General features: G+C 34.4%; 3 protein-coding genes across 4 annotated transcripts; all 3 read left to right on the plus strand.

Moving 5' to 3' along the window:
* Positions 1-1,615: 1,615 nt before the first annotated feature.
* LOC103828714 (30S ribosomal protein S1 homolog B) lies at positions 1,616-4,172 on the plus strand. Its single transcript, XM_009104342.3, has 10 exons — positions 1,616-1,998; positions 2,106-2,265; positions 2,359-2,420; positions 2,506-2,665; positions 2,746-2,866; positions 2,955-3,036; positions 3,104-3,207; positions 3,518-3,596; positions 3,699-3,749; positions 3,864-4,172. The coding sequence occupies exons 1-10, from the start codon at positions 1,753-1,755 to the stop codon at positions 3,945-3,947; spliced, it is 1,149 nt and encodes a 382-aa protein (XP_009102590.1). The 5' UTR covers positions 1,616-1,752; the 3' UTR covers positions 3,948-4,172.
* Positions 4,173-4,454: 282 nt separating this feature from the next.
* LOC103828715 (transcription factor bHLH77) lies at positions 4,455-6,698 on the plus strand. 2 transcript variants are annotated; one of them, XM_009104344.3, is made up of 7 exons: positions 4,455-5,285; positions 5,375-5,530; positions 5,617-5,745; positions 5,820-5,891; positions 5,979-6,131; positions 6,209-6,293; positions 6,382-6,698. In XM_009104344.3, the coding sequence occupies exons 1-7, from the start codon at positions 4,935-4,937 to the stop codon at positions 6,417-6,419; spliced, it is 984 nt and encodes a 327-aa protein (XP_009102592.1). In that variant the 5' UTR covers positions 4,455-4,934; the 3' UTR covers positions 6,420-6,698. The 2 variants fall into 2 exon arrangements, with proteins under 2 accessions (XP_009102592.1, XP_009102591.1); XM_009104343.3 differs by having other exon boundaries at positions 5,617-5,751; positions 6,382-6,593.
* Positions 6,699-6,981: 283 nt separating this feature from the next.
* LOC103828716 (transcription factor ORG3) lies at positions 6,982-18,289 on the plus strand. Its single transcript, XM_009104345.2, has 2 exons — positions 6,982-16,776; positions 16,920-18,289. The coding sequence occupies exons 1-2, from the start codon at positions 16,465-16,467 to the stop codon at positions 17,346-17,348; spliced, it is 741 nt and encodes a 246-aa protein (XP_009102593.2). The 5' UTR covers positions 6,982-16,464; the 3' UTR covers positions 17,349-18,289.
* Positions 18,290-19,174: the final 885 nt, after the last annotated feature.

The following is a 19,174-nucleotide window of genomic DNA, read 5'->3' on the forward strand; positions in this document are numbered from 1 at the left end:
AAATTTCAACTTTGTATCAGCAAGTCTAAAGCATACACACCAAAATTTACTCAAAACACTCTGTTTCTATCAGAGATGATTGGTGTCTGATACCCGTGTAAACCTACAACCTCATCAACAAATTTCTCTTCTACTATTGTTCTGTATACATGTTTTAAACTCATGAAGTGTGCATATTTACTTAGGCGATCAACCACAACCAAAAACCATCAATACCCTTCAAATTTTGGAAGTTATTCAATGAAATCCATTGAGATTACTAACCAAATTTGTGAAGGGAGCAGCATATGTTGAAGCAAATCTGCATGATTCAAGGTCAAATAGTTGCGAGTCTCGCACGATGTGCAGTCAGAGACGTATTGCTTCACATTCTCTTTCATGTTAAAATAGTTGTTGAATCCACATTAGGTTTTGACTTCTTCTTCAATCTCTTCTGATAATAGCAGCTCCAACTCTTATCTACACTAAACTAACAAGGCAAACAAGACATGGTACTTTTAACTTGAGTAGACTTCAGGCGCACACGTTAACTTTTAACTGGAAAACTGCAGTTACAACATATACCGAAGATCAGAACAGCAAGAAATACCACACTAAGTATGAAAAAGAAAAGAGCTAACTGGCTGTACTTCATTTCCCTTGCTTTTTGTTTGTGCACCACTTCTTTTACTTAGCTAAAGAGCAAGAGCTACAACTTCAACCTTCTTTCTTCATAGGAGGTCCATAAAGTGCAAGAAGCACCTCCTATATGTATCTTCCTCTTTACTAGGGGTGGGCACGAATCAGATATTCCGGTTTTTGGTGGTATTTGTGATCCGATCCGTTTCGTCCGAATAATTAATTACCCGGTCCGATTCGATCCGTAGCCATCAAGATATTCGATGTCACGGATATCCATAATTTGACGGATATCTGATTCGATCCGTCAAAATAAATATTTAAATTTAAAATAAATAAAACATCCAAAATAATATAAAATAAATATTTTACTACCAAAAAAAATTATTTACTTTAAAAAAATTATAATAACTAATATAATAAATTTAGTAAATAAAAATACTGTATACTTTATATATAATTCTTTAAATAAATGTATATACATGAATATAACGGATCATATAGGATATTCGTTCCTAAAAATATTAGTATATGTGATTTGCTTCGTTTTTACGGATATTGCATTTTAGTATTTGCTTTGCTTAGTAGAGTTACGGATATCCGAATTTTTCGTTCAGAACCGTAGTGGGTAATGAATAGAATCAAAATTTACGGATATTTTATCCACCCCTATTTTTACCACACAATAAACCCATAAAATTCCGAGTGGAAGCTAAAGAAAACACACGCAGGGTGTGTATTCACTTAGTTAGCTGCATGGTGTCATGGTTTATTTGTTTGTGTCCTATCCTTTGAGCTTAAGTCTCCCACAGTTGGAATTTGGTTTCCGGAGATTTTTACGGTTCTGCCGGCCTAGTGTTTCACCGTGTATTCTTTAATGTTATCAATGAAAATCTTGAGATGGAAAAAAATAAAAATAAAAATAAACAACAGGCAGCTTAGTCTACGTGGTTGGTGTTGTTAACAAAAGATGGGTCTGGTAACAGAGGATTATATAAATAGCTTTCGTCATCCTCAGTCATAAAGGATCAATCTTTCTTCTCCACACTCTCTCTCTCTCCCTTATCCAAATACGTAAACCATAACTTCCTTCCTTCATCATCTTCGTGGCTTCTGCTCCTCTGCCGCCCAACAATGGCGGTTTTCGGTGGAGCTAATCTTGGCTCTGTTTCCTTCTCCTCTCATCTGCTCAACCAACACTCTTGTTTTCTCTCTTGCCCTCTTAAACTCCTCCCTTCTTCTTCTTCTTCTTCTTCTTCAAATAGAACTTCTCTCCTCTGCGTCGTCAAGTCCTTTTCAGGCTCCGTAACCGCCGGTACAGATACAAGTTCCGATCAATCCCTTCTCCGGGATACCTCCACCGACGCCGGACCCCCTCGGGTGCGTTTTACTGCTTACCCATCTCTTTATTTTGATCGATAAAAAGGTTACCTTTGGAATGGAATTTAGATGCTTGTACTGATGGGTTGGTTTGTTAAATGAAGTAGATGTCTACGGATTGGAAGCTGGCGAAAGCTTATTGCAAGAGTGGTGACACGTTCGAAGGTGAAGTCGAAGGCTTTAATGGTGGAGGCTTGCTTATTCGTTTTCATTCTCTTGTTGGTTTTCTTCCTTATCCCCAGTTAACCCCTTCTCGTTCTTGTAAAGGTACTTCTTTAAGACTCTTGTTCCGTTTATGGGTTTGTGTGTTTCTGTGGAAGAAGAAGCGTTTATGGGTTTGTGTTTTTCTTACAACTGAAGAGCCTCAGAAAAGCATTCATGAGATTGCTAAGACTTTGGTCGGTTCAACACTTCCTGTTAAGGTAAAAAGCCTTCTTTTTTTCATTATTCTAAACTCCATAATGTGTAATGACGAATTTGATTTAGAGGTTAAATGTGTATATATAGGTGGTTCAAGCTGATGAGGAGAACAAAAAGTTGATCTTATCTGAGAAGTTAGCACTATGGCCAAAGTATTCACAAAACGTTAACGTTGGGGATGTATTTACCGGAAGAGTAGGTTCTGTTGAGGACTATGGTGCATTCATCCACTTGCGCTTCGATGATGGTATTGTTAATGTTACCAAATTGCTTTCTTCTTTTCATCTTTTGAGCTGTGACATTGATGGAACTATCTACTGTTGGTAGGTCTTTATCATCTAACTGGACTAGTTCATGTCTCTGAGGTCTCGTGGGATTACGTTCAAGATGTTAGAGATGTGTTACGCGATGGTGATGAGGTTCGGGTTATTGTCACAAATATCGACAAGTTAAGTTTTTCTTCTTCTTTTTATTGGTCACTGAGTTTTTTGTTAGTCATATGTTGTTGTAATCAAAGAGTTGTTCCAATGATGCAGAGAGAAATCAAGGATTACATTATCTATCAAACAACTGGAAGATGATCCTCTTCTTGAGACATTGGACAAAGTGATTTTGAAGGTAAAACACAATGTGAATGTGTTTCTGTCAGTTTGGTTTTATAAGAGATGATTGGATGTAATTACAGGACAGCTCTAGTGGATCTCCTTCGCTAAGCTCGAGCAATGGGGATACAATTGAACCTCTTCCAGGTCTAGAAACTATACTTGAAGAGCTATTGCAAGAAGACGGGTATAGTAGTCAATATCATTTTTATAATTTGGAAAACCAAAAAAAGTTGTTAACTGTTCTCTCTGCATAGCATTGGCTTATAACGGTTGAATCATGACTAGGATGACCAAATTGGCTACTTTTGGATTTAATAGAATACATAGCTATTGCTGGCTGATTCTTTCGTAAACGCATATGATAAAGATGGAGAGTATTAATTGCATAGTTTAGATTCTTTGTTTCAGGTATAACCATCTAAAGATGCAAGAACACTGTAAAATACATCTTGATCAATCTTTCCTCATTATTATTTCTACCTTCTAAATTGCAGAATAGAAGCTGTGAAAATCAACCGGCAAGGATTTGAGAAAAGAGTGGTTTCACAAGACTTACAACTTTGGCTCTCAAATGTGAGTTCTGTTTTGCTTTGATATTCCCCAGAAGCATAAACTATTATTTTGCTATGTTGTGGAAGTTCCCATTCTATAAAATGTTTTTTTACATTCATGCAGACGCCACCTTCTGAAGGAAAGTTTGTTCTTCTTGCACGTGCTGGAAGACAGGTGAAAAAGCTCATAGAAACTATTTTATTTCTAGCATTTGTGGCCCATAGATGGATGGTTCTTTTATTGAAGTGAAAGTAAGTATAAAACTGTTGTTAATTCAACATCTCTCAGGTACAAGAGATACACTTGACAACGTCTCTGGATCAACAAGGAATCAAGAAAGCGTTACAGCGAGTACTAGAACGCGTCCCCTAAGAGACTTTGCTTCTTAGCCCCTAAATCAGCTATATGTTCATCTTGCCCAATAACAGTTTGGGTCATCATAGGCATACTCAAGTGGAGCAGCAGCTACTTAGAGAAATGTAAAGAAGGGCAATGCAAAATTGATTTGTATGTGACACACAACACAACCTATGAAAAATATATATATGTTTGATACTCGATTCACATTATACAAATCCATTTACATACAAATGTATATTCAAATTTGTATTAATAACTAAATACACCACCATCATCATATTCAAGATCTAACCTTCAAGTCAATTATTGACACCCAAAGAAACAGCAGAGTGTTATCTGTAAATTACAGTTTTCCAATCTTTAAACTAGTCTTGTTAATTAGCCAAGAATAATTAAGCATGATAATTAAAACCAATTTGTTTGTATCTCCCTTACACATCTTTCTTGTCTCTGAAATGCACATGTTCTCCCCTCTCACTCCAATGATTAACAGAGGACAGCCTAAGCAGCCTACCCACTTTCACCATCTAATGTTCCCACATTAACATATAAAAAAGATTCTTCTTCTCCTCCTTTTGAACTGTAAAATAATTCACTTTAAAAAAAAAAAAAATTCTTTAGTTAAAAGTCTTATCATTACTTTGCCTCTAACTTTTCTCTTTTGTCATCTTCTCTTAACCTCCTCCTTCCCTCTGTAAGAAAAAGTCACTAGCCTTCTCTTTCCTCATTACTTTACCACTTTGATTGATCAATCATTCATTGCTAGCAGCTCCCTTCTTGTACCTCTGCAAATTTTCCTGAATCAGTTTCCTTTTTGAAGCAAACAAAACCCAAAATTGGTTAGCTGCTTGCTTACATTTTCAAGGGAACACTGATTCTAAACAAAGTTTGGTCCTTTTCCCCAGAAAGAAGCAGCTTTCTGTCTTCTTCTGAAACCAGAATCTAGTTACTTGAGAATTGCCATAGATATTTTCTTGAAACCTCCACTCAAGTTTTGAGATGGAGAATCAAAGGGAAGAAAGCATAAAGTATGTAGCTTTGGGACAGAGCGATGATCCCTTTGGCAACGAAGGAACCATTGGCGATCTCCTCGTCGGCAGATTCTGTAACCCTCAAGAGCCCATCTCACCATATCCCCCTGGGATCCTCCGATTCCCTCCTTATCCGGGTCAATTCGGGTCGCAAGACAGCAACAAGAGCTCGCTGTTGGATCCAGATTTAGATCGAGTTCAGACAGCCAAGCCAAACTCCAGGAAGAGAAAGTTGATCCCTTCTGCTTCTGCTTCTGCTTCTGGAGGTAATGGCAAGGACTCTCCAGCTTCTTCCTCTCTTACCGCTTCCAATTCTAAGGTAATAAAGTGTTTTTTTTTCTTATGGATTCATAAGAGAGTATGAGATAAGTTGTTGAGATGTTGATATTGGGGAGGGTTTGTGATCAGGTGTCAGGAGAGATTGTTGGATCCAAGAGAAGCAAGCAGGATGAAGCTGGAAGCAGTAACAAGGATGATGCAAAGCCTCCTGAGCCACCCAAAGATTACATTCATGTTCGAGCTCGAAGGGGTCAGGCAACTGATAGCCACAGCCTCGCTGAAAGAGTACTAACACCCCCCCGATTTGTTATTTGTGTGTCCATGTTCCTGTTCAACTCTACAATGTTGATGTTTGTGTGTTTGGTTATCAGGCAAGAAGAGAGAAGATCAGCGAGAGGATGACTTTGCTTCAGGATCTGGTTCCTGGTTGCAACCGTATAACTGGGAAAGCCGTTATGCTTGACGAAATCATTAACTACGTGCAGTCCTTGCAGAGACAAGTCGAGGTATAATCCGAGATTTTCGATGAAAATCAGTGTTAAGATCTGAAACATTTGGTCTGTTTGTCTTGCAGTTCTTGTCTATGAAGCTGGCTACTATAAATCCAAGGATGGAGTTTAACCCTAGTGCTGCTTTATCCACAGAGGTAAAAGAATATCTGCTTTTTTTTGGAGCTGGGATGATACAACTTTGCTCTTATAAGTAATGTGTTACATCTGTATGTATTGTATAGATGGTTCAACCGGGAGAGGCACTAACGCAGTCTCTATACTCAATGGCTTGCTCAGAGCAAAGACTTCCATCAGCATACTATTCTCTTGCCAAGAACATGCCTAGATTCTCAGACACTCAATTCCACTCCACCGATGCATTTGTTCAAGCTGAGGTAATTACTAGTTAATGTCATCATAGATTCTGGAGATGTGGACGTGCTCAAATCTTTTTGTGTGTTTTGATTTTCAGACACAGGGATTCTGGGAAAATGATCTTCAGAGCATTGTTCAGATGGGTTTTGGAGATGTTCAGCAACAGAGCAACAACAACAGCTGTAAGAGGATGATTAAGAACCTGAATCTCTAATGAGAAAACCTTACAACCAGAGTCTCTCTTGCTAATAACTTCTTTTATGTTTTCAGGTTCTGAGCCAACACTACAGATGAAGCTTGAGCCATGATTAAGAAGGTGTTTGTTTATTGTATCTCTCTGTACATACAGAAACCAAGTAGTGATGGGTACGGAGTGAAACATGTGGGAACTAATGTTTACTATCGTCTCTTCTTTGCTTGCTTGTGCATCTGTTGATTTCTTCTCAACCCAAAGAAAGAAAAATGAGTCTCCATTTTATTATGTAAAAACGACAAGAATCTTTTCTGGACCATCTCTGTATTATTTTACATCTATGTATTATGTATTGTTGCTGAACTAGTAAGAAACGGTAGTATGCTTGTCTTAATTCTTGTCGTATTATTTGAGAATAGGTGAAATTGTTTTTTTTTTTCACGAATCAGCAAAAGCCGAGTTGCGAGTGTCGATCCAGTATGGCACACACGTGTTAACATATGAGAAAACATGTTTCCTTGTTCGAGCTTGTCTTGCCAGAAAATCTGTTTTGATGTTACTGGATCTATCCTTATAGACCACTTGTCCGTTTTGGTAGGACGCCCATAAAATTTTAAATTCATTGAGTTCAGCTGCAAAAGCTGGTCAGTCATCAAGTGTAGCGATCATTTTGACTAACTTTTGGAAGTCAGTAACAAAATAATTGCAGTACCGCTGGTGGCGAGATAAACATTTCAGATGTTAAAAATGATTAGGATTGAACTTGTTGATTTGGCTGATGATGTAACATTCTCGACCAAAATAATAAAAACAATTTTTATTCCGGACCTTTTTCATATAATAGTGGTTCTCTGGTGTGTATTCGTATTGTTTTATCTCCGAACTCAAATTTATGGATTATGTTACTATGTGATATTTAAAAGATAGAATGGCTAAAATATGAGTTGAATTTTTTTTATATAGTGTTGTTATTTAACTGTAATTTATTTAATATATAGAATGTTTTAGTTTGTTTTTCTTAAACTGTTCACTAACAAAACAATGCAATTTTTAAAGTATGTTAGCTTAAATGCACAGTAATTTTCTATGTGTACTAAGAGAAAATCTCAAACTCAAATTAATGGATTATGTTACTTTGTGATATTTGAAAGATGGGATGACTAAAGATGTGTTGAAGTTTTTTTTTCTGTATATTACTGTGATTTGTTTATTGTAATTTATTTGTTATATAGAATGTTTTAGTTTTCTTTTCTTTTTAAAAATGTTCAATTACCAAATAATGTGATTTAAAAGTATATTAGCTGAATTTTTATTAGTTTATTGATAATTAATATTTTAGTTACACCTAAATGATACAATATACTATTAATTTATCAATTTTAGACTTCATTTTACAACACTTACATATGTAACTGATTTATATATTTTAGTATGTTGTTAATAAAATAGAACGTTTTACTTTGACTTTTAAATTACTTCACAAACAGATCTAAAAATTCATAACTTTTTCCATTCATTAAACTTACAAAGCGATAACAATAATATATATTACTCTTAGTTATGTAGCTGCTTCATAACTGTAGTCGCTGTCTCCGCCTCTGTCCCGATCATGGTCATAGTCATCGTCATAGTCATGATCCTTACCCAAACATCAAAACATTGTTCATCAGCAACACTTGCTTGTTGTTGCAGTGCTTTCAACATCTGCTCCCCTTATGGTACACTGCTGGAGTACGATCACTTAATTCGTAACTTAAATATTTGATCTATAGGTCGGTTGCTACATACAATAGCATTGTATATATTTAAGAACTCTGATCTATATTCATGTTTCTCAAGCCAATAGAAGCTCATGTTTCTCTACCATAGCCGGAGTATGTATATGAGTTTTCAACTGATTCACACGCTGAAACACATCATCCCGAACTTCCGACCCAGCCCGAGACCCTAAATGACTGATTGACGGTCGGAATGCCTAGCAGAGCTGATGAGAACACTGGTGCTGTGACTGCTGTCCTCAGTTATGTCGAGTCCACTAAAACAGTGCATGTTGTTTTGATCTAAATATCAGCCAGCCTTGATATTCTCACTGATTTCTGTGCCATGTTCTGCGTATAGAGACGAAAGGATCAAGTTGCTTATCATTTCATTAATGCAGATAAGCTGGTCGGTTTTACCTTAGCTTCCAGTGACGGGAAGACATTCCAAAACTGTAAGGTTTCATCTCCTGCTCATATTTCAATCGTTTGTCCGTTAGGTGATACTGCAAAGTACAAACCTCGGTATGTGTGACCTGTCAGAGCTGCATTCTTAATCACAAAGAAAGATATAGGTTTAATTAACCACATAATTTGACAAAGGTCAGAGAGAATTATTACTTTGGAGTAAGTTAGGTATTTCTATACTTTTATTTGGTTTTGAGAGAATCCGTGCGTGCTAAACAGCTTCTTACGTTCTTTGACCAAGCTAGATTGCATACCTGTCATATGCAAGAACAAAGAGGGTTATGACATTTCATTATGTAATGTGAAATCATGGCAAAACTAATAAGAAATTTACTTGACTGTAACTATCTATAAAACCTAAATGAGTATTAGTTGTATTTCGAAAACATATGAATCTATCATGAGCCCCACCACATCAGCAAGAAGCTCGTTAACATAAGGATACCAAGCAATGGCTTTAGAAGCACGCACCAAACTAAAAAAAGCTTGGGTTACTTTAAGATTCAAAAACTACTGTGCACATCGTTGTAAAGGATATTCAAACTTTTAAACCAAAATATGTATTCATCCACAGTATAATATGTAATATGCACAAACCAGACGCAAGGATTGAAAATAAATTTGATCATTCATATCACTCATTCATAAGTTTTTTATTTTTTATGTTGTCACTCCAACCACAATGTTGCTCACCTGAAATATATGTGTATTTTGGTCACTTTGAAACGTTAGGGGAAGTGAAAGATCTCTGGTAATTTGTCGGGCAAGAAGACGGAGAGGAAACCTGACAAAGAGAAAACCTAGATATTGGTGTTGCTTTCCATTTTGTTTAAGTCCATCCGCAATCAAAATAATGTTTACAAAGCCCATCCGCAATCAAAGCCTAGTCCATGCAAAGTGAACAAAACACAGATTTGGCTTGCGTGTTGAGAGTGCCACGTGTCCAAAAACGTCCCTTCCTTCCCGATGATGTGGCAGCCTGTGGAGAGAGACAAGACAACTTTATTGTTATAGATTTACCAGTAAAAAGAAGCTAGTTACACAGACTGGTATTTTGGGTTAGGTTTTGAGTAAATCAGACATAAAGAAAATGTATCTATATAGGATTTGATAGACTTTCCGTTCAGATTCGAATCAATTGCCACCGGTTTTGGGTCAGTTCGGTTGCCACCAGTTCGGGGTCAGTTTGGTTATTGATGTTTGGAACCGTTTAGAACCTGAAAAACAGGTTACATTCAGTTTAGGTAACATAGTCCTCGTTCAGACCTGATGACATTATAAATACCAAAAATCAATGAAGTATTCGAAATTGAACCAGAATAACCAACATAAAACTTACTCATTCATCGAAAATGTAATACAAAAACACACAGAATATGAACATAGTTTGTCAAACATACAAATGAGAGTTAAACACACAAAAACTTAAGTCATAACAAAAATGAGAGGGCAAACACAGAAACATAGTTAATTAAAAATAAACAAAATGCTTGATAAAGAAAGTACTTAAACTCTTATCGTCTTGTACACAGAATGACCATGACCAAATCGTTTATATCCAAAACCGAGCTGAAAGGTCCATTTTAGGTCGGATCGAGTCAGGGTATTCGGTTCCAGATAAAAACAACATGTTTGTTAGTGACCATATTAAATGTTATTATCGCTTGGATGAGACTGTCTTGTGTGAATGCTAGTTGATCAGTACTTAGAAGTTAGTACTTAGAAGTTTGATTAAATAGGATGCTGAAAGCCAATTTCAATTTCAACATAATAACAAAAAAAATCTTTTAAAACATGGATATATGCATAAAGAGATTCATTAAAAATATGAAGTACCGGTTATGTAAAAGCCTCCATCCCGTGATTGGACTGATTGTTTATTAATATTTCTATACTATGAAGTCTGAATTTTGAAACTGAAAAGATGAATTTTACATATTAGTGAAGAAAATATTATGTGGGATTTTCATCATGATGCAAAGAGTATAGTCAAACGCAAATATCATAAAAAAGTTTAGGATGGTGGAATCAATCATGAATCTTTGGCAAGTACAATTAATGGCAGTAATATCGTACATATAATATTTTTCATAATTTATAATAACATAGTTAATCATTGTTAAAAAAAGGTTATTGGTTTATGCATTTTAATGGATATAAAAATCTCAAAGAAATCTGATGTTATTTAGCATATAATTTTAAAACCATGTTGAAATCATTTTTTATTATATATGATTTATAAAACTTAAATTAGATAATGTGTTATTAAATATATGATTTATTAATTATAATTTTAATAATTTGTTATTTAATCATATATATTTACTAATATTAATTTTTAATATTATTTTTATTTAATCAAATATATTTACTAATTTGAATTTTAATCATTTTTTATTTAATCATATATATTTACTAATAAATTTGATGGATTTGAAAGAATTTCTTTATTAAATATATAAAGACTAAAATACAAAGAAAAACTCCCAAATTTGTAAATACCAATTAAAATAGACATTCTAGATATAAAAATCAATAAGTTTTCATTAGACTTATAATTTCCATAAGAATCAGCATACCTAAACAAAAAAAGTTTAGACTTTTAAGCGTCGATAATGGATTTGATGCGGTTCACGGCATCGTCAAGCCTCTCTTGAGCACACACCACAACATATTATAACCTATAACCGTAGACTCTCTGTGAGGCCAATAAGCAGCTCCTGCAAGGTGAAGGCTATGCAAAAGGTCGCTCTCCGCTACAGGATATAGTAACCATGATGTCGAATTTTACACCACTCTCCTTAGTGGATTGGTAGCACCCACAATTTATTCTCCACATCAACTCTCACTTCTGTTCCCTATGAGGTGTTCTCCAGAGTTGAAACATACACTCTCTCCTGTTCAGCAGACTGGACATTTAAAAGGCGTTTTTCTCCCTCCCAAAATATAAGGCTCCTGGCCAGGATGGTTATCCGGAGAGTCTACTAATAATTAGGAAGCTATAGGGAATGATATGATTGATGGTGTTCTTGAATTTTTTAAAGGAAAAATTATCTGTCAATGGAATGCAAAGATCCTCACTCTTGTTTTGAAGAAATCTAGTGCTTCAAGGATCACACACTTCCGGCCAGTATCATGTTGTAACTCATATATAAAATTGCCTCAAAAGGTCCTTGCAAACAGGCTTAAGAGTGCGATTCTGACGGTGATCTCTCATGGCCAGTCAGCTTTTATATCGAGAAGAACACTTGTGGAAATTTTCCTATTAGTCACATAACTGGGGCAAGGCTATAAAGGGAAGTCGATACCAAAATGTTGTATGCTAAATTTTGATTTCAAGAAGTATTTTGACAAGTTAAACTGGGATTTTATTATGAATAAGATGGAAGCAATGGAGTTCCCAGAGGGATTCAGAAATCTGATCAGGAAGTGCACCACTACTGTGAGTTACTCGGTGGCAGTTAATGGGAACTTTTCTGTTATTTTCATCGTACTTGTGAGCTGAGACAGGGTAATCCGCTCTCTCCCTACCTCTTTGTGTTGTCTGTCAAAGTCTTTTCTCAGATGCTAAGTGCCACCACGTGTGTGTGGAAGTCTCTATTTGTTATCACACCGACGCTATAGAGCCTGCCAAAACCATTTAGCATTCGCTGATGATATCATGGTCTTCTCAGATGGTGAGAAGAAGTCACTGGTAAGCATCACTGGCAAATTTGGTAATTTCGCAGCATCGTCCAGATTGAGTACGAACAAAGACAAAACATAACTATTCCTGACGGGAATGACCCAAAATGAAACCTTAGACATCTCGAGTCTTGGTTTCAAGTTCGGTTCACTCCATGTTCGGTATCACATATTCTAGTTGATGCACCAGAACCGCTATTGGACAAGATTTCAGGATGCTTCAATTTATGGTCTGCAAAATCGCTCTCTTATGCTGGCTGGTGTCAGATTTTGTCATCAGTAATTTATGAAATGTTTAACTTATGAGCATCTTCTTTTATCCTTCATAAAGGCTGCATTAATAAGATACAATCACTGTGCACTAAATTCATGTGGGGACGACGTATTGATCAACGCTCAACAACAAGAATCTCATGAAAAACAGTTTGTCTTCCTAAAATTGAAGGCGGCTTGGGTCTAAGGGACTTTGGTGTTTGGAGTAAAACATTGTGTATAAAACTGATTTGGATTCTTCTTGCAAAGACTGTTTTTTTTTGGGATGAATAGTTGTAATCTTATCATTTGCATAACATAAATTTCTGGAGCATAACTGAGGACAAGCAAACTTTTTAGACGTTGCGGTCTCTGCTTCGTCTAAGACTACTCGCGGCTTAATTTATTTGTACTAGCTAGAGTAGGAACATATACATCAACAAGCTTTTGGTGGGACCACTTGACTTCTATGGCACCTCTCGTTCTGGCTTTCGGGAAAATTGGACCTCATGATCTGATGAACCAACTTTTGGCTTGGTCCCCGATGTTTGTAATGATGGCTACTGTATTGGGTTCGCTCCAGAGCTGTTGAAGATCTGAAAATGTACCTAACCATGATTCATCTATCTATATGCCACTCTTAACCTTATCTTGTATACTGAAACATCAACAATGAGACTGTCAAAACGTTTTCAACCTCTCATACCTAGGAAGCTATCAGACATTGTGAGCCAATAAAGCAATATACATTCTTGGTTTGGTTCAAGGAAAGAGTAACCCGTCATGCTTTCAATTTCTGTGTTGCTAATCTGGACAGACTTCTAACTAAGTTGAGACTTGTGACCTGGGAATGAATATCTCGACACCTGCATTCTCTACAACTCTGCAACAGAGAACATGGACCATCTTTTTCTTCTCTCATCGACAGGTGAAGAAATTTGGGTCCATGTACTGCAAATACTTGGAGGATCATCATCATATGTTCCATTCGTGGTCAGCTATGCTGTAATGGTTTTCTTTAAAGGGCCCAAGAACTATCACTTTGCTGAAACGTTTAGCGCCTCAAGTGGCAATATACAACATATATATGGTTTAAACACAATCAAAGAATTCACAACAACATGATAATTAACCCCATCTGATCTGATTTTCAAAATGATCGACTGAAGCATCCGTGATGTTATCCTTAGTAAGAGTCACAACTCTAATTTTTGGAAAGCAATGCAGTTGTGGCTTACGAATAAAATGATTGTTCTTTATTGCATTCTTCTATTTCTTGGCTTAGCTTTTATACTCTTATCCAGGTATTACATATGATACAAAAACTAAGCTAGCGAGATATCAAATTCCTAGAAACTTAAAGCCATCAGTACACAAGATCATACTCTGGAGACTAGCCGGCTTAATTGAACAAATTCTCCGGAAGCTTAAACAAAACATAATTAACAAAACTTAAAAGAGAACCCAATAACAAAAATTAGGTTAAATTTATAAGACACCAATATCTATAAGCACATCTTTCCTCATCCAGTAAATCCGCCACAAGAAGCAAACAACAACACACATGCTGATCAAACAGATTTAGAACCGTGAGACAAAAACGGAAGAAATGAGATACGGACAGAGGCAAAAAAATAAATTTTCAGATCTAGATCTATATCTACAATCATATAAGCTTCAAACTTGAATAAGATGCATAAATACTAAAATGAGAATAAAATAAATAAAGTCGACCAACGGTGACTTGGATAGCCGGAACCGTTAGCCGGAAACGCGATTTAGATTAGAATTAAGTTAGAGAAAAGACTGAAGAATTCTTAAAGAGAAAAATAAATGTAGCTCTTTATTAGGCCTACTCTTTATCTTTTTGTAAAATCTATTTCTAGTTTGATCTGCTTATTTTGTAAAATTTTACAAACCATTATCATTTTATATGAAATTCAACTTCTTGGAAAATAAGTTTAGCTTATTTTGACGAAGTAAAATATGAAGAAAAAAACTTGTGTAGAGAGTTTTGGTTTCTTTGGCTTGGTTTAAAACATATTTGACATAAAATAAAGATAATTTACAGGCCGACAGGTGTAGCTTTCAAAGTATTATATTAGTTTTGAAATATCATGGTGTAGACATAGAAGGCATCAAGTTGATCTAAATATTAATAGTTTGTTGTTTTAAATACTAACGCTGCATTTATTTAAGGTAAAACATATTAGAATTCAAAATGCTTATGTATAGGCTTACATCATCCAAAATATTTGGACCCCCGACGAGAAATTACTAAAAATATCATATTAATAGTATCATTTTTCATATTTAAACTAATTATTTTATCTTCGCTTTAACGTAAAGCAAAAAATATTTATAATTCTAGAATTAACTAATATAGATTTAAAGTTTAGAATTGAATGGTCAAACAGAGTTTTTGGAATGTAAAATTTAGGATTCTAATAAATATATAAATAAAATTTAAAAAATATATATTTTTTTAAAAAAATAGTTTCAAAAATATTTTTTATTAATTTTAAATAATTATTTATTATATATATAGAGAACAAAAGTATAAGGAAAAAAATATTTTTGAAAATATCTCTTATTGATGATAACATGAATAATGATATCAAAAAAATAATAAACATGAAAATTTCCCCCAAGTCATCCTCTACGTGATTCCACGAGCCGCGAACAATTTCTTCAAGCTGAGTCGTCTTTCAATGTATAAATAATATTCTCGTTTTTGTACATCTCACTGGATTCTTAATTTCTTATACAAATATCTCCTTTAGTTTGTCTGTTTATAATACATGTGCGTATATTTGCCCTAATTGTAAATTTAGTTTTTTTTTTCTTTTCAGGTAAAACATAAAAATTACTAGTATATATTTTTTTTGTAAATTCATGGATTTCAGACAATTTCTTGAAAATAAATTATCTCTATGCATATCATTATTTTTTGACATAAATTTTTTTAATACATTTTTAAACATAGTTTTTGTTTTTGTTTTTTTTTTGGAAACACTAAAAAACATAGTTTTTGTTTACTCGATAAATATTTTTTACTAATAAACGAATGTTCAGTTCAGATCATGAAAATGGTAGTGGTGTATTCAAAAATATAATACGGCATATTAAAATTTTAAGTTTAATGTATGTAGATTAATATAGAAAAATTCAAAACAAAACATCATTTATTAGCTACACAAAAGGTATTGAAACAATTATAAAGACTAAGACCATCTTCCCTACTTTACTTTATTTTTTTCTCTAAAACAGAGTAAACCTATAGTAGAGTTGGATGTTGCTCCAATGGTACTCTATTTTAAAGTGAAAAATAAAGTGATGAACAAAAAATAAAAAAAATTACTTTATATATAGAGTAAAAAATAGGTTTACACTATTATATAGTAGAAAATATAGTATCATTGAAACTTTTTTACTCTAAATTCTATTTTAGAAGAGAAAATAAAATGAGGTTGGAGATGCCCTAAAGCATACTGAAGATCATAAATTGTCATAAATATTAAAAACATGTTAGTAAATTGTAAATTAAAAATGTTATCTAAATCGAAACATTTTTATGCCACACATATTTTTGTGAATCAAAGAAATTATATACTTTTCTTATAGAAAAATATTTTTTTTAAAAGAAAAATACCGATAATTAAAAAGTGTATTTTACAAAATTTAACTAGTTTTTGTCTAAAAGTACCTGCCCCTGATATGACCTTATCAAATGAGATATGAGTGAGGTATATGCTTATAAAAAATGTGATTCCTCATTATAGTACCTATTACGTCGACGTATAACATTTCAAAAATCTTATAATTTCTTAACTTCAATTTGACAACAGAGATTTATTTGATTATTTTGTCGGTCAATATAATATCTATATCTGTCTCTATATATAGGTCAGTAATATTCAACCTATAGTTCAGGACATCCTCCACCTAAATCCTCAACAGAAGAAAAAAGCTTTAAAAACTGTCTTTAGTCTAGCAAAAATGCATGCATTGGGCCCTCCATTATTCCCAAACTGTGGATGGGTGTCGAGAGGAGAGTATGAGAGCTACAACCTCATCGGAGATAACCATAAAATCGGCACGTTTCTTGATTTTCCGGTACCGAAGACGTATGGAGTGGTTCATCATCAGACCAGCTTAGGGGTTTCTGTTTCGTCAGAGGGAAATGGAATAAATAACAATTCGGTCGTGATCAAGAAGCTAAATCACAATGCTAATGAGCGTAACCGTCGCAAGAAAACCAACTCTTTGTTCTCATCTCTTCGTTCATGTCTTCCAAGCTCAGATGAGCCGGTAATTAAGTAGCTAAAATGTCATCTGAATACATTTCATATCAAAACCAATCACCAATAGTTAGCTTGGTTACTCTATTTGGTACCATTTAAAAGCATCTAATGAACCTTTTCATTTTTTCTGTTTGTTTTATTTTATTGCAGAAGAAGCTAAGTATTCCTCAGACGATTTCGCGGAGCGTGCAGTACATACCGGAGCTGCAAGAGGAAGTTAAGAAGCTGATACAAAAGAAGGAGGACCTCTTGTTGCGAGAATCGGGTCAAAGAGAACGTTACGCTAAGCCAGAACCAAAAGTGGCTGCTAGTTATTTCTCCACCGTTTTTGCGACTAAGCTTAGAGATAACGAAGTAATGATCCAAATCTCATCGTCCAACATTCGTAATTTTTCGATATATAATGTTTTGAGTGGACTAGAAAAAGATGGGTTTGTTCTCGTTGATGTTTCATCTTCGAGTTCTCGAAGAGAACAACTCTTCTGCACCTTGCATCTCCAAGTGGACAAGATTGATAATTACAAGCTAATTTGTGAAGAGCTAAGTCAAAGGATCTTGTACTTGTATGAGGAATGTTGAAACTAGTTTAAATAAGAGAGATTTGTTCTTATTTCGTTTGAACTGTGTCGTCCATTCTATAGATAATATGTCATTCTTGACTAAAGCCTTGTCTACTTCTAGTCGAGTTGCTTTCTGTTTTTTTTTCGGAGCCAGTGATCGATACTAATAGACTGGCCACTACTTTGGTATGACAGCTATGAAATCCAGTTTTTCATATACACTTGGATTTAATTGATGTAAATACTCTTCTGGTGCAAACTTCCTAATCTTTTTTTTTTTGGAAACACTAAATTCCTAATCTATTACTTCTACTTTTTCATATTTATATCTCATTTGTAACAAAAGATATATTTATATATAACAAAAGATATATAAAAAGATTTAACTGAGTTTTGGTGTATTAATGTGAAAAGAAAAAAGTGTGTTCACAAGATTCAGTGAACAATTGACAATTAATAAATGGTCCTGCTATTTAAAGACTTAGTTTAAACAATTAAATAAATGATTAATTGTTGTAGATGGGCTTCCTTTGTTCAACAGATCTCACCATATATTAAGGTCGATCCAAGAAAAAGGCATGCCGACATTTAAAAACAGATCTCCCCTATTTGAATGATTTAGTAAGAGGTAAATTATCAAGTAACCTAAAAAGGTATATAAACAAAGCTCGCCGTTAGAAGAAAGACGCACAAAAATAGCCAAGAAGAATGGTTTTCTTGCTTAGGTCTTATGGATTTCACAGTTCAAAAGGTCAAAAGAATCTTCCCGACCTTCTTTTTTTTTTTTTATCAACAGCATCTTCTCAACCTTCTAACTGAATCCGGAGACTAAGAACACTTTGTAATAGTCGAACTTAAAATCTAAATAGAGTGTCCAATTACATCCACCAGCGAATTCACATTATCCTCAGATAAATCGAATTCTATTGGAGATATATAAGTAGAGAAGAACGCTTAAGACCGATTTCAAACTAAATAAAAAACAAATAAATAGAAAATAACATTACTTTCATAAAATGCTTTTGCAAAAGTTAAAAGTAATACTGAATTTTATGTATTACCGCCTCTTGGATATTATAAAGTCATGCAAGTAATAGACTATATTAATAATATTATTATTATTAAAAAAAAATATTGTATGTAAGCAAAAGTTCTGTGAAACAAATACATTTGCCGGGTTGAGTCTCGGCCTGTAATTGGACATATAAGCTTTCTAGTCGGATACAATTTGTGGTCAGACCAAACTTTAGTTACAAAAACCCCTATCCGATGTTCATCCCATATAAATTATACTCCATGATATAACATGAATACAGAGAGAGAGAAAAAAACGACAATGTTTTTGTTTAAGTTCAACATGTTCTTTTATACAGAACTCAAAGCAAACTATCTACAAACGTGTAGAAGAGTTCAATGATTTTGTGAATATTATGTCATGCTTGGAAATAGGCACCAAAGCTATGTTTCAAACATGTTTTTAGAAGTTTGTTGTCTTGCTCGGAACGGACAAATGGACATCAATTTTTCAGGTAGGTGTCATATTTTCTTTGAAATTGAATAAGATATAGCTTGTTAAAGGTTAATGTGGAGATCCAGAAGAGGAAAGGAATAGTGTTGCTGATGAGAAAGCCGCAAAGAAAATATGGAAGAAGATGTTTAAGACATTCCAAACATCTGTTAATAACTATTCTTTCAAATAATATGAATATAGTATCCTGCACCCTACTGCTTATTCTAAGAAGCAAATGCTAACACCAGATTCAAGCTGCAGAACTATAGCTCAGAGCATCAAGAGAGTGAGAGGTTGAAGAACATGAAAGAAAGTTTGTTACTAATCTTCAACTT

Source organism: Brassica rapa, chromosome A07 (genome assembly GCF_000309985.2).
Source record: "Brassica rapa cultivar Chiifu-401-42 chromosome A07, CAAS_Brap_v3.01, whole genome shotgun sequence".
In the NCBI taxonomy this organism is placed as follows: Eukaryota; Viridiplantae; Streptophyta; class Magnoliopsida; order Brassicales; family Brassicaceae; genus Brassica; species Brassica rapa.